Below are 14,345 nucleotides of genomic sequence, written 5' to 3' on the forward strand. Positions count from 1 at the left end.
TTCAGTGCCTTAAATACATTCACACTGTTCTGTAATCATTACCACCATCCATCTCTAGGAGTTTTTCATCTCTCAAAACTGAAACTCTGTACCCCCAACGTACCCTGCCCCAGTCCCTGGCAACCACCATTCTATTTTTTGTCTATTTGACTATTTGAGGTACCTCATATAAGTAGAATCATACAATATTTGTCCTTTTGTGACTTGCTTCTTTCAATTAGCATAATGTCTCCAGGTTTCCTCCATGTTATAACATGTGTCAGAATTTCCTCTTTAAGGTGGGATGATATTCCATTGTATGTAGATACCACATTTTCTTTATCCTTTCATCTGTTGAGGGACATTGGGTTGCTTCCACCTTTTGGCTATAGTGACCCACATATACTCTTATGGTTTACATTCGATTTCATGTTTTACTACTTTTTGCCTCATCTGTCTTATATAATCAAAATCTCCCAGAGGGAAGAAACCAGTTCCTCTTTCTTTGTTTTGAATGGTAAGTAGGTGAGTGCTAAACGCAGCCTGACCATTCACTAAATACCCATGGATTGGCTGAAAAAGACTGCTGCATGGTAAATTCTGGAAAAATCTCCACGCCCTAAATATCCCATTTGCCATTTGAAATATTATTGGTCAACAAGATTACTAGGCTTAAAAAACCACCCACACTGGACACCACTGAAACTCAGAATACTGTTACCAAACCCTGTTTCCCATAAAACTCCAAAGTGGGATAAGAGGAGAAACATCAAATTCTTCTTAACATCCACTACTTTGTTTTACTCTACTCTTCATAAAGCCTAGAGCAAGGAGATCAGCATGGAACTTTATGTCTGTTTTATAAAGTCAGAGATTACTCTGATTAAACCTAAAGGTAATTTTATTCAGTGAATTCACATCAAATTTTCCATGGATATGGACAAGAGAAAAGTAAGAAAATAACTACTCAACTGATCCTGAGTAAATAGAAGTGTGCAACAGAGGACAGAGGGAAGAACAAGGGAAATTAATCAAGCCAGAATATGATAAAGGGTACTGGAGGTACTGGACCAGAATTCAGGAGACTTGGGCTTTTTCACTCACTACACATTGTCCTGGATCTCATTCAACCTCTTTTTTTCTTCCTCTGTTAAACAAGGTTGTTACAAGCAAGAATATACAATGGAGAAAAGACAGCCTCTTCAATCAGTGGTGCTGGGAAAACTGGACAGCTACATATAAAAGAATAAAATTAGAATACTCCGTAACACCTTGCACAAAAATTCGAAATAGATTGAAGACTTAGATGTAAGACTGGATACTATAAAACTCTTAGAGGAAAACATAGGCAGAACACACTTTGACATAAATCCCTGCAATATCTTTTTGTATCAACCTCCTAGAGTAATGAAGATAAAGACAAAAATAAACAAATGGTACCTAATCAAACTTAAAAGCTTTTGCACAACAAAGGAAACCATACACAAAACAAAAGACAACACAGAATGGGAGAAAATAATTTGCAAACAATGCAACTGACAAGGGATTAATCCCCAAAATATACAAACAACTCATGCAGCTCAATATCAAAACAACAAACAACCCCAATCAAAAAATGGGCAGAAGATCTAAATAGACATTTCTTCAACAAAGACATACAGATGGCCCCAAAAGACACAGCCTAGACATACACAAGTGGGGGACAGGGGTGGGAGAGGGGGGACGTTGGATAAAAATGGCTACCAGAAGGGTGAAATGCATTTTAGAAAAACAGTACCTAATTATGTCAGAGAGTTTCATCATTTCAGCCTCCAAACGATCCAAATAAAGAACTCACTTGCTAGGAATGGAGGAGACTGTTTACCAAAATCCATTCTCCCCTTCTTATGTGGCTGCCCTGCCACAGACTATATTTCCCAGTCTCTCTTGCAGCTAGTTACAGCTGTGTGACCTGTGCAATGGAATGTGAGCAAACATGACATGTGTGGCTTCCAGACTTGGGCCTTAAGACATAGGGCTTGGGCTCCTCCGAGCTCTCTTGCCCCTTCCTATTGGCTGGAAGACACGATGTGACAGTCACATTATGTGACAATGATCAGGTTCAGCCATGCAGATGAGGACAACATCCTAGAGGTTCCTTCAGGATCTTGTGGGAGCACAGACAGCCTAAACTGTTCAGAAGTTTATGTGAGAGAAATAAATTTCTGTCTTCTTTAAGCCATGAACTTTGGGAGTCTGTTTATTACAGTAGATTAGTCTTTACCTCAACTAATATTTTGAGGTTGTACTAAATTAGACTAGGAGATGGTCTTGCTCATCAGTTCCAGAGGCCCTCTGTGTTTCCAAGGGAGCTTGGTGTGAATTTAGCTGGAGCCAAGTCTAGAATATGAAACTCCTCAGAGGTCCAAGATGTCTGAGCCAAATCATACCTGTGAGATACATCTTTTATTTTCCCCAAAGGAAGTCCTTAACCTCAGGAAATACTTTAAAACAAAATTAATCTAAAAGTTGAGTGTGTTAGAGAAACCTCATGTCCATGGACATCAATACAGGAGCAGGCATCCAAAATGTGGCAGGCCCTCTGGTTGTCCACATTAACATTTCTTATTCTCTTGCCTTGCTAGAAGAATCCTGATTGTGTTCAGAGGGCTAGAAGTCACCTGGGAGCTTCTTCTTTACTCATATGTCTGATGCCTTGGCTGGGATATTCAAATCTGGACTCAACAGGAACATCAACCAAAGTGCCTACATATCGCCCTCCACGTGGCTTTAGCTTTCTCACTTCATGACAGCCATAGAGTCGTCAAACTTCTAAGGCAGCTCAAGTTTCCAAGAGCAAGTGTTCTAGTGAACAAGCCACATGGCTCTGTATGGCCTTGCCTCAAAAGTCTCACAGAAGCATATCCTCTGTTTCTACTGGCGGAAGCAGTTCCAAACCTGTCCAGATTCAAAGGCAGAGAACATAAAACCTACCCTCTAAGGGAACATGTGTCAAAGAATTTGCAGTCATATTTTAAAACTGCCACACCATCCACCAAGGAAGGTAACCCTATCCCCTGCTCTGGGATATATATCTAAGACAACCATGGTAATACCATTCGTCCTGCTAGTTGACTGGTTTGGGGCAATGAAACTAGAGGTAAGACCTTCTGGAGGCTACCAGAAAAGGTTCTGTAACCTTAAATAGTAGATACCAGTAGAGGCAATTCCTCCTCTTTCTCTGGATATTATAGTTTATGGATTTGACCTAAAGCTCTAACAGCCATCTTGCAACCAGAGAGGGAAGATAACCCTAAGGGAAGGCCAACAACTTAATCTTAGAAGAGTGGAAAGGTAAAAAACCCAAGTCTTTGATTATGTAGCTGAGCACCTGAATTAACCAAAGTTTGAGCCATCCAACCTCAGATCTTGTTATGTGAAATAATAAATTTCCTTTTATTTAATCAGTTTGAATTGCTGTTTTCTCTAAAGGCATCCAAATGGATATAAGGAATGCATTCTTCCAAAATGCATGGCCCCAAAAGCACATGAAAAGATGCTCAACATCACTAATTATTAGAGAAATGCAAATCAAAACTACAGTGAGGTATCACCTCACACCAGTCAGAGTGGCCATGATCAAAAAATCTAGAAACAATAAATGCTGGAGAGGGTGTGGAGAAAAGGGAACCCTCTTGCACTATTGGTGGGAATTAAATTGATACAGCCATACAACCACTATGGAGAACAGTAAGGAGGTTCCTTAAAAGAGAAAACCATAATTCAAACAGACACATGAACCTCAGTGTTCACTGCAGTGCTATTTACAATAGCCAGGTCATGGAAGCAACCTAAATGTCCATCAACAGATGAATGGATAAAGAAGATGTGGTACATATATACGATGGAATATTACTCAGCCATAAAAAGGAATGAAATTAGGTCGTTTGTATAGACATGGTTGGACCTAGAGACTGTCATACACAGTGAAGTAAGTCAGAAAGAGAAAAACGAATATTAATGCATATATGTGGAATCTAGAAAAATGGTACAAACAGGTTTGCAAGGCAGAAATAGAGACACAGATGTAGAGAACAAACATATGGATACCAAAGAGGGGAAGGGCAGGTGGGGACAATTGAGAGATTGGGATTGACATATATACACTAATATGTATAAAATAGATAACTAATGAGAACCTGCTGTATAGCACAGGGAACTCCACTTTGCTGTACAGGAGAAACTAACACAACACTGTAAAATAACTATGCCCCAATTAAAAAAAAAAAAAGTTTAAAAAAAATGTGGTACATATGTACAATGGAATATTACTAAGCCATAAAAAAGAACGAAATAATGCCACATGGATGGACCTAGAGATCATCATACTAAGTGAAGTAAGTCAGACAGAGAAAGACAAATATCATGATATCACATGTGGAATCTAAAAAAGTGATACAAATGAGCTTATTTACAAAACAGAAACAGACTCACAGACTTTGAAAACAAACTTATGGTTACCAAAGGGGAAAGGTTGGGGGGAGGGATAAATTAGGAGCTTGGGAGTAACATATACACACTACTATATATAAAATAGATAGTCAACAAGGACCCACAGGGAACTGTACTCAATATTCTATAATAACCTATATGGGAAAAGAATCTGAAAAAGAATGGATATATATGTATGTATGACTGAATCACTTTGCTGGACACCTGAAACTAACACAACATTGTAAATCAATTATACTCCAATATAAAATAAAAATTTAAAAAAAACAAACAAAAAAGATGGAAGAGGTAATTCCAAGCCAAGCACAAAAAGCAGAGAGGTCACTGCCCCTGCATTTATTAGCTAATTTAAATAAGTTGTGATGGAGAAGATGCATGAATTTGTGTTGTATTAAATTAGAGGATTAAGCAGGAAGCATGGTTACTGATTTGGGTTTTGTTAATTGTGGTAATGCTGTGAATTTGGGGTTTTAGAGACAAGGTAACTCTCTTAATGCTCAGTTCCACTTCTTTGTATCCAGTAAAAATAAGGGATCTTTGTGCAGAACTGAGCACCCAAAGTAGGGATGGGGCTTAGTTGGGGCTTAGCTCTTAGCTAAGATTGCTGAGCAACTGAATTGATCGCACCCTACACTGAACTCCGCACTATCCTCTTTCAGTCCTGGATGCTTCTCTTCAGCTTAAACTGGCCTATTTGGAAAAGTTGATTCCCAGGGCTCAGCAGATGATCAGCAAAGACTGTCTATGAGAAGCTATAAAATAGACACATGAAGACTGGACTCTGTTAGTGCTATCATCAAATGAAGAAACCATTTGATGATCTAAAACTGGTACAAACTAATGCAAGCATCTCAATTGAATAATTTTCTTTTTAAAAAAAATAAATTTCTTTATTTAGTTTTGGCTGCATTGGGTCTTTGCTGTGCGCTGGCTTTCTCTAGTTGCGGTGAACAGGGGCTACTCTTTGTTGCAGTGCGTGGGCTTCTCATTGCAGTGGCTTCTCTTGTTGTGGAGCATGGGCTCTAGGCACACGGGCTTCAGTAGTTGTGGCTCGTGGGCTGTAGAGTGCAGACTCAGTAGTTGTGGTGCACAGGCTTAGTTGCTCTGTGGCATGTGGGCTCTTCCCAGACCAGGGCTCAAACCTGTGTCCCCTGCACTGGCAGGCAGATTCTTAACCACTGTGCCACTAGGGAAGTCCTTTAATAATTTTCTTGCACTTACTATTAATCTATGTCAGGCACTGTAAGTACATAGGCAATATCCATGAGTTCAATTCTTGGAACAACCATGTAAAATAAGATTTGTTTTCGGCTGTTGTAGAATCAGATATTCCTCTCCTCTGACTTTTTTCCTTTTTTCATAGCATTTAATGAAGGATATGGAAACACATGTCCTTCAGTTTTGGAAAATTTTTCTTGTATTAATTCTTTGATAATTTTCTCACTTCTATCTCCATCCTCCCTTTTTTAATTAGTTTTTTTTAATTTTTGAATTTTAGTTTATTTTTTTATACAGCAGGTTCTTATTAGTCATCAATTTTATACACATCAGTGTATACATGTCAATACCATCCATCCTCTCTTTCTGAAATCTTATTATTTTGATGTTGTGCCTGCTGGCCTGATCTTATTTCCTTATCTTTTATCTCATTTTGTCTTTGTCCTCATTTTCTTGAGAGATTTCTTCACATTATTTTCACAATCTTATGTTTGAATTTTCACTTTTGCTATTCTAAAAATTTCTAAATTCTCCTTATATTCTCCTTATATGCTTTTTATATACCTTTAATAAGAAGCTAGCTCATGGATATAGTCTCTTATTTCTCTAAAGAGACTAATTATATATATTTTATGAGGAGTTCTTTTCATTTCTTTCATGGTCTCTATTCCTTGGAGTTCCTTTTGTTCTGTTCATTTTGTTATTTTGTTCTTGGTGTGATAGGTTTTCTCAAATGTCCAGAGATCCTACACTATCTATGCTCGTTTTCTGTTTTTTTGCTTTTTTTGTGGTACGCAGGACTCTCACTGTTGTGGCCTCTCCCGTTGTGGAGCACAGGCTCCGGACGTGCAGGCTCAGCGGCCATGGTTCACGGGCCCAGCCGCTCTGCAGCATGTGGGATCCTCCCGGACCGGGGCACGAACCCGTGTCCCCTGCATCGGCAGGCAGACTCTCAACCACTGCGCCACCAGGGAAGCCCTATCTATGTATATTTAAGATGAGGCACCAATGAGCTGACTGGATGTTCCACAGGTGGCAGTTGTTGAGACATGGCTTTTTATAAGGTGAGCAGGAAGAGGTTTCTTATGTAGTTTTTTTCCTCTTGAGGCTAAGCTGGTCCCCTGCCTTTGTGGAGCTCAGTCGGGGAGGGGGATATCACACTATTTACTGTGTGTATTTTCATCACTTAATCACTGGTGAGACAATTAATCCTTTTGCCCTGATCAACTATGCCAGATTCCAAGGTATCAGAGAGAAGACCTCCAGGCTATGGTTGGGATGTAGGAAAATTTCTAAAGACCAACTGCTTCTCTTACAAACTTTCAACCAACTCCCATTTTCCCTTACCCTCACCTCTGCCTTCAGATGTACCTGGAAATCTCTGCTATAGACAGTTTTTAGCTTTCTCTGACATGCTACTAAGTCAATTTTAAGTTTGGGTATCTACTTTTTTTTTAGAAAATAAAAACTACTTTTTCAGGTTTATAAGATAGTTCCCATTACATATAACATTATGGTCAAGGACTCTACAGCCACAAATGCCCTCAGTCACATAAATATATCCAATCAATGCCTTTTCCTTCTAAATGAGGCATCTGATGTCCAGAGGGTCATGTTTTGAGTAGAAATCGTCCTAATGCACTGATGGGATGGCTCCCATCAGTGCATTAGGAACTAGCCACGTAACCTTGCTTGCTCGAGCTGTCTGACTCAGAGGAGAGGAACAGACAGGTGGCCTGCTGATCAGAGGTAGGACAGAACTAGACTTTCTCTCATGGTTTAAGATATTTCAAAATCTTGGAATTCAGATTTGGCTTCTACAGCATATTTGGGGAGTTCCAACTTTTGGATGAAAAAGGAAACCAATTTAGTGGTAAGAAACAGAAGACTGCTTAAGAGGGGTCCTAACTGCCCCCTTCCTGCAGGAGTGAGGAGAGGAAGGCCCCAAGCTCACTGGTCATTGGCTTAGACCATCGCTCTCCTAGGAAGAGGGAGAGCATGGCTCAGCCCCTCGACTCCTCTCCCCCATAGTTCAGTGGCACTGACACCCATTCAAGGCAGTGAACATCTAGAATTTCCATATGCTGCAGCTGGAGTTTGCCAATCAGATTCTGCTTGGAGCTTTAATGTGAACAAGTTTGTGTAAACTGCGAACAAGCCGTGGCACAAGTCTCCTGGGACACTAGCTTTGCTCCCCCAACTTGCAGAGCAGAAGACAGGAATACCCCAAACCAAATAAAAGCCCAAATACACATGTAAATCCGGAGCAGACATTCATTCTCCTGGACACTACCAGCTGCCCCAGGGTGATGCTAAGGTACAGTCAGTTTTACATTAGAAAGTAAAGCCACCTCTTAAACCCAGGACACAGCTGGCTATCTACTTCTATCTTCCAAAAGTGTACTGACCCCGTCCCTTTGCTGTTGACTCCTGTCCTCTTCTCTGTCTTTGTGGGTTTGTGCCACTTTTAGCTTTTTTTGTTTCTTCTTCTTCTGGCTGTTTAATGGAGTTTGGGGAACAGAGGCAAATGTATATATTTGATCCATCCATACGTCTTACTTGAACTCTGGTAACTTCTCCTTTTCACTTAATAATAGGTAATGAGGTCAAGGACAATCCTGAAGTCTGGCTTGGTAGGTGGAGCCGCCTCCACTGCCCCCTATTCTTTGATATGCACAACTGATGAATTAGTAATACATGGCTCTTCCAAGGAAACTTTAACTCATCTCCACCTCCAAGAGACTGCTACTTCTACCTCCCTCTAAGGAAATTCTGTACCTCTGCTGTTGGAAATTTTTACATCTCAGAAATACAGGTCTACCTCATTCTTCAAAGGGCAGTACTATAATAAATTAATAAATTAACCAGTTCCTCCATCAATGGACATTTAGATTATTTTCAGGAATTGCTATTATAACAAGATGGCAATGAACATTCTTTATAGTCACCTAGGATTACATCTGGTGGTATATCTGTGGGTTAAATTATTAAAGGTAGAATTACTGGGTCAGATAGTCTATGGATTTTAAGTTTCTCACTGATTTTAATACTTTCTATTCTAACTTCATACAGATGATTATAACCAAAGAAATGCGCTGGAAATCTGGCTAAAGAACAACCACACAAAACTTCACAATTTACAACCTCGGTGTTACCTATCACTGACGTTACCTAAATGTCAAAATGAGGAGCAGGTTGCATTCTTACAGGAAAATGGGAATGTTTTTGACAATTTCCTCTTCTCAGTGTGAGAGCTTATGTCTCACACATCATTACTCTTATCATATTTACTGGGATATCATCATCATTCTTGCCAGAAAGAAAACTGCATTATCCACATTTCCTTTACCATGAATGATAAGGTACTAGAGCCTCAGGGAGTTGAAAGTGACACTTTAAAATGTTTATCTGTAGTTTTTAATCTATAGGATTTTGTGCCCCTGAATGGGCCCAAATTTATGGCATTTTCATGACATTTCAAAGTATGCCAAATTTTCTTTTCTGATGGTCACATTTGATTTGATTAGCGATGCTTATAATTGTTACACAGGGCTCCAGGGTATTTATGAAAAGCCTAATCCTGAAACACATCTTTATCTGTTGAGGACAATTTTTTCAGGTTGTGAAATCAAAGATGGATGAGGAAAATTGATTTTAGAAATAACTGAACCTCCAATAAATAGGAAATAAAGTATATTTCCAAGGGAGATATTGTAAGATGCCTAAATATAAATTAAATTTTCTTCATATGAAAAATAATACAACTGTATGACATTGTTTTCTGTTGTTCACATGACCCATGGGGGTAGGGTGAAAACTGGTCCTGGACCTGACAGACAGCTTAGTAGAATGTATAACCAGAAGCTTGCCTGGACACCAGAATCTCCTTTGGCAATTCATCATGAATCAGCATTAGATGCCAATGAATATAGGGCATTCATAGAAAATACTATGGGTTCTGTCTAAGGGAATGGTTGATGTCATTCTTCATTGTCTACTAGGCATTTTTTAAGCTATAAAATAGTAAAATATGTATTTTTTATTTGTTGCAGGCTAACTGACTAATGTAAAATGTTCCTTTAGCAATAACAAGTCATCTTGTTCTTCCTGGATTTGAGTGGGAAGAGACCAATACAACCTTGAGCTGGATGCACCAGCAGGAGCCTTTTTTAAGAGTACATGCCACAGGACTTTCCTGGTGGTGCATTGGTTAAGAATCCGCCTGCCAATGCAGGGGACAGGGGTTTGAGCCCTGGTCCGGGAAGATCTCACATGCCGCGGAGCCACTAAGCCTGTGTGCCACAACTACTGAGCCTGAGCTCTAGAGCCCGTGAGCCACAACTGCTGAGCCTGCATGCCACAACTACTGAAGCCTGTGCACTGAGAGCCTGTGCTCCACAACAAGAGAAGCCACCACACTGAGAAGCCCGTGCACCACAATGAAGAGTAGCCCCCGCTAGCCGCAGCTAGAGAAAGCCCACGCGCAGCAACAAAGACCCAATGCAGCCAAAAAAAAAAAAAGTACCTGCCAGCACTCAAATTGATCATGGCTATGCAGGTATAAATACACAGCTATAACAATGACAACTGCTAAGAACATAGCAACCTAAAAATATCTTGGGACATTACGTTTGGTAAAATACTGCATTAGCCTCTGTTATAATGATAACCATCAAAATATACTTACACAAGAACAAGTTACTTTAAAAAACATTAATAGTTGAGGTGTTAGTGTATCAGATCCTCTTGGCTCACCCATCTCCCAGCTGTTGGCCTTTGATGGGCCCCAGCTGAGGAAGCAACCAGCTTCATGGAAGCAACCAGCTTCATGGAAGCACAACTCATTGGCCTGCACCTCATGCATGCCCTTGCTGTGTGCCTCTTACCCTGACAATGGATTTTCTTGTTGCCAATGAGATGTGAGACACAGTGGGACCTGCCCACACATAAATAACCCAGGACAATGTGGGATGCTACCCATCTAAGAGGAGACTTTTTACACAATCCTGGGAGATAGGAGGTGGTAGATAATCTCCTCTCTTCCTGCCTCTGGACAAACTGCTCCAAGAGACAGTAGTTCAAACAGCTTTTAAAAGACCTTCTTTCGAGAGCAGGCCATCAGTTGCTCTTGACACCAAGCAGTGGTCAGTTAGGAAAAATGGTCAGCCTGGTAATGTACCACCTCATACATGATTCTCCTCCTTCCCTGCCTCCTTCCTCTTTTCTATCACTCCTGCTTCCCTGACATTGTATTTCCTTATAAAGTATTAGATTTTGCCTCAGCTTTATTTTCTAGAGAACCTAGGATACAATAAGTCAGAGTGATGGAAGAATCTGTCTATGGAAGAATTTTTTAATTTTCAGTGTCACTGATAGTCTTATTTCTACAATAAACTTTGTAAGAATCATAAATCTTTCTCTCATTTACAATTTAACTATTTCATTGGTCCTTCCATCAAACATGCTGGCCATCTAGCAAACTGATAATCTCCAGGTTGACAAGAGACCTAAAATTCACTAAATCGTGCTAAGCCTTAAGCTTCAGGGCACATGCAACTCCTATTTGCTCTGCAAAAAGCCAGAGGATCCAAGATGTTAGGACCCCAAATCACTTTTCCTTAGGCTTTGTGCCTTTGGGCTAGTTTTCGGTATTTGATCTTATCTCTTTTGAAAGTATTTGATCTTTTTCTCTTCTGAACACAGGACAGTTAACACTGACCACAATGTCAGCCATGGGTCAAGTTTTAGCAGACTTAGAGGTATTAGAGAGCAGAAAAGTAAAATACAGAACCGAAATATATAGAAACACACTTTAAATCAATGTATACATTGAACATTTACAGGGATTATATATGACTCTTAAAATCAAAAGGAAACAAATGCTATTTTAAAAAAATAAACAATTTTAATAGTTTATTTTAAAGAAATAACTGACTCTTACCAGGTCCCAGTTCCCAGTGGCCCAGTGACAGCAAGGATGCCCATTGCAGGGTGCAATGGATGTGGGCCTTTTCGTCCAGTCACACAGGCCTCCTGGACAAGTCACTCCTCTCTGCTGAATTCCACCTCCACATGACCTGGAACACTGGTCCACAACAGGGACAAAGTCAGGTAAAAATCACATGGTGTCATTTTCAGAGATAAAGGGTAGGGACGTGTCTTTTTTCACTGTATCTTCAGTGCCTGACACTGCACCTGGCAGATGTGAATATTCAGTAGATGCTGAATAAATGTTTACTTTATTTATAAAAAATACTTGACAGTTCATCTCTAGTTCCACACCCTGTATGTCAACCCCTTCCCCCCTAATTATTTAGTAAGAGGTTTCTTTTTTCCTTTTTCAGTTTGGAAATAAAAAATTGAATGTTTCAAGTAAGTCTGGAACAAGCTTTTTTTTTTCTATGACATATTATTAAGTTACAAAGATAAACATGTATGTAGTATAAAATATAACCTATCTTTAGAGCAGAAATTCCCATGATTACTGAACAAATATTCATGATTACTGAATATTTCAAGTGGGGATTAAAAAATCAGTTTGGTAATCACTGGTTCAGCATTACATGAGATAAGGCCTAGCTTATTGGAGTACATCACAAAGTTGGTAGCAACAATTAGGCCCAGCTGTATTAACTCCAAATCTAGGTAGCTTCGTCTAATCACCAAAACATGTTCCTAGTGTCTGTCTGAATTCACAATCATGTGTATTTAAATGTTTTTCATCAAAGTATGCTAGAATAAAGGATTTAGATTGCCAAAACAGCTATTATTAATTTTTAAATAAAGAACTCAAGAAAAGACAGAAAAACTCAATAGAATTATATTTTCTTTAAATGCTTTTACTATTATTTTTGCTGTGTACACTGTTATCAAGAATATGAGTATCTCTATTGGAATCTGGAACATTTGTGCCAGGTTCCTTACAATGACCACACTGTCATTTCAAATGACAAATGTGAAACAAGCCCCAGGACTCAGCCCTTCCACCAGCAGGAGAGCTCCAGACCCGGACCCCACAGGGCCCACTGCCACCTGCACTGGAACCTTGCCCCACCACCAGTGGGCCAACAATAGCTCCAAGATCCCCAGGCCATGCAGCTAGCCATGTTATGAGCTGGCCCTTCACATCAGCATTCCAGCAGCCACCAGATGAGGCAGGGCCTAGGAATCAACCTGATCAGGAAAAACCCCACCTACCAGAGCTCCTACAGTAGTCAGTCCCACCACAATAGAAGGGTCTATGCAGCCCACATAGGGGGCACCCCTAGAGCACACTGCTCTAGTGACCAGAGGTGAGTGTGCTGCTGCCCCACTGGACATATCGTACATAAAGCCACTTCTGTAAGATTGGGAAATGTAACCAACCTACCTAATACATAGAAATAAACACAGAGAATTAGGCAAAATTAGGAGTCAGAAGAATATGTTCCAAATGAAGGAACAAAACAAAATCTCAGAAAAAGAACTAAATAAAATGGAGATAAGCAATCTACCTCTTAAAGAGTTCAAGGTAAAGATCATAAAAATGCTAAACAAACTCAGGAAAAGAATAAATGAATAAGGTGAGAATTTCAACAAAGAGTTAGAAAATATAAAGAAGGACCAGAGAGAGGTAAAGAATACAATAACTGCGATATAAAGTACATTAGAAAGAATCAACAGTAGATTAGATTATACAGAGGAACATATCAGTGAACTGGAGGAGTGGAAATCACCCAAGCTGAACAGAAAAAAGAAAGAATTTTTTAAAATGAGGATAGTTTAAGAGACCTCTGAGAAATGCAAATCAAAACTAAAATGAGTGATCACTTCATTATTAAGTAGTATATTGTGTGGCCTCCATGCCAAAAAATACCTAGAAACAAATGACAATGGAGGCATGACGACCCAAAACCTATGGGATGCAGCAAAAGCAGTTCTAAGAGGGAAGTTTATAGCAATACAATACTACCTTAAGAAACAAGAAACATCTCAAATAAACAACCTAAACTTGCACCTAAAGCAATTAGAGAAAGAAGAACAAAAACACCTAAAGTGAGCAGAAGGAAAGAAATCATAAAGATCAGATCAGAAATAAATGAAAATGAAATGAAGGAAATGATAGCAAAGATCAATAAAACTAAAAGCTGGTTCTTTGAGAAGATAAACAAAATTGATAAACCATTAGCCAGACTCATCAAGAAAAAAAGGGAGAAGACTGAAATCAATAGGATGCGAAATGAAAAAGAAGTAGCAACTGACACTGCAGAAATACAAAGGATCATGAGTGATTACTACAAGCAACTCTATGCCAATAAAATGGACAACCTGGAAGAAATGGACAAATTCTAAGAAATGCACAACCTGCCGAGACTGAACCAGGAAGAAATAGAAAATGTGAACAGACCAATCACAAGCACTGAAATTGAAACTGTGATTAAAAAAATCTTCCCACAAACAAAAGCCCAGGACCAGATGGCTTCACAGGCTAATTCTATCAAACATTTAGAGAAGAGCTAACACCTATCCTTCTCAAACTCTTCCAAAATATGGCAGAGGGAGGAACACTCCCAAACTCATTCCACGAAGACACCATCACCCTGATATCAAAAGCAGACAAAGATGTCACAAAGAAAGAAAACTACAGGCCAATATCACTAATGAACATAGATGCAAAA

The 14,345-nt window shown here is 39.4% G+C and overlaps 1 protein-coding gene across 2 annotated transcripts in view; it reads right to left on the minus strand.

Moving 5' to 3' along the window:
• Positions 1-14,345, minus strand: part of ADAMTS12 (ADAM metallopeptidase with thrombospondin type 1 motif 12) — a 424,853-nt gene that overhangs the window by 40,780 nt on the left and 369,728 nt on the right. For both annotated transcript variants that reach the window (XM_059060818.2, XM_067030856.1), the window contains one exon: positions 11,630-11,773. In XM_059060818.2, coding sequence (XP_058916801.1) covers positions 11,630-11,773 — 144 coding nt within the window. The remainder of the gene's footprint in view (positions 1-11,629; positions 11,774-14,345) is intronic.

The sequence above is a fragment of the Kogia breviceps genome, chromosome 4 (genome assembly GCF_026419965.1).
Source record: "Kogia breviceps isolate mKogBre1 chromosome 4, mKogBre1 haplotype 1, whole genome shotgun sequence".
In the NCBI taxonomy this organism is placed as follows: Eukaryota; Metazoa; Chordata; class Mammalia; order Artiodactyla; family Physeteridae; genus Kogia; species Kogia breviceps.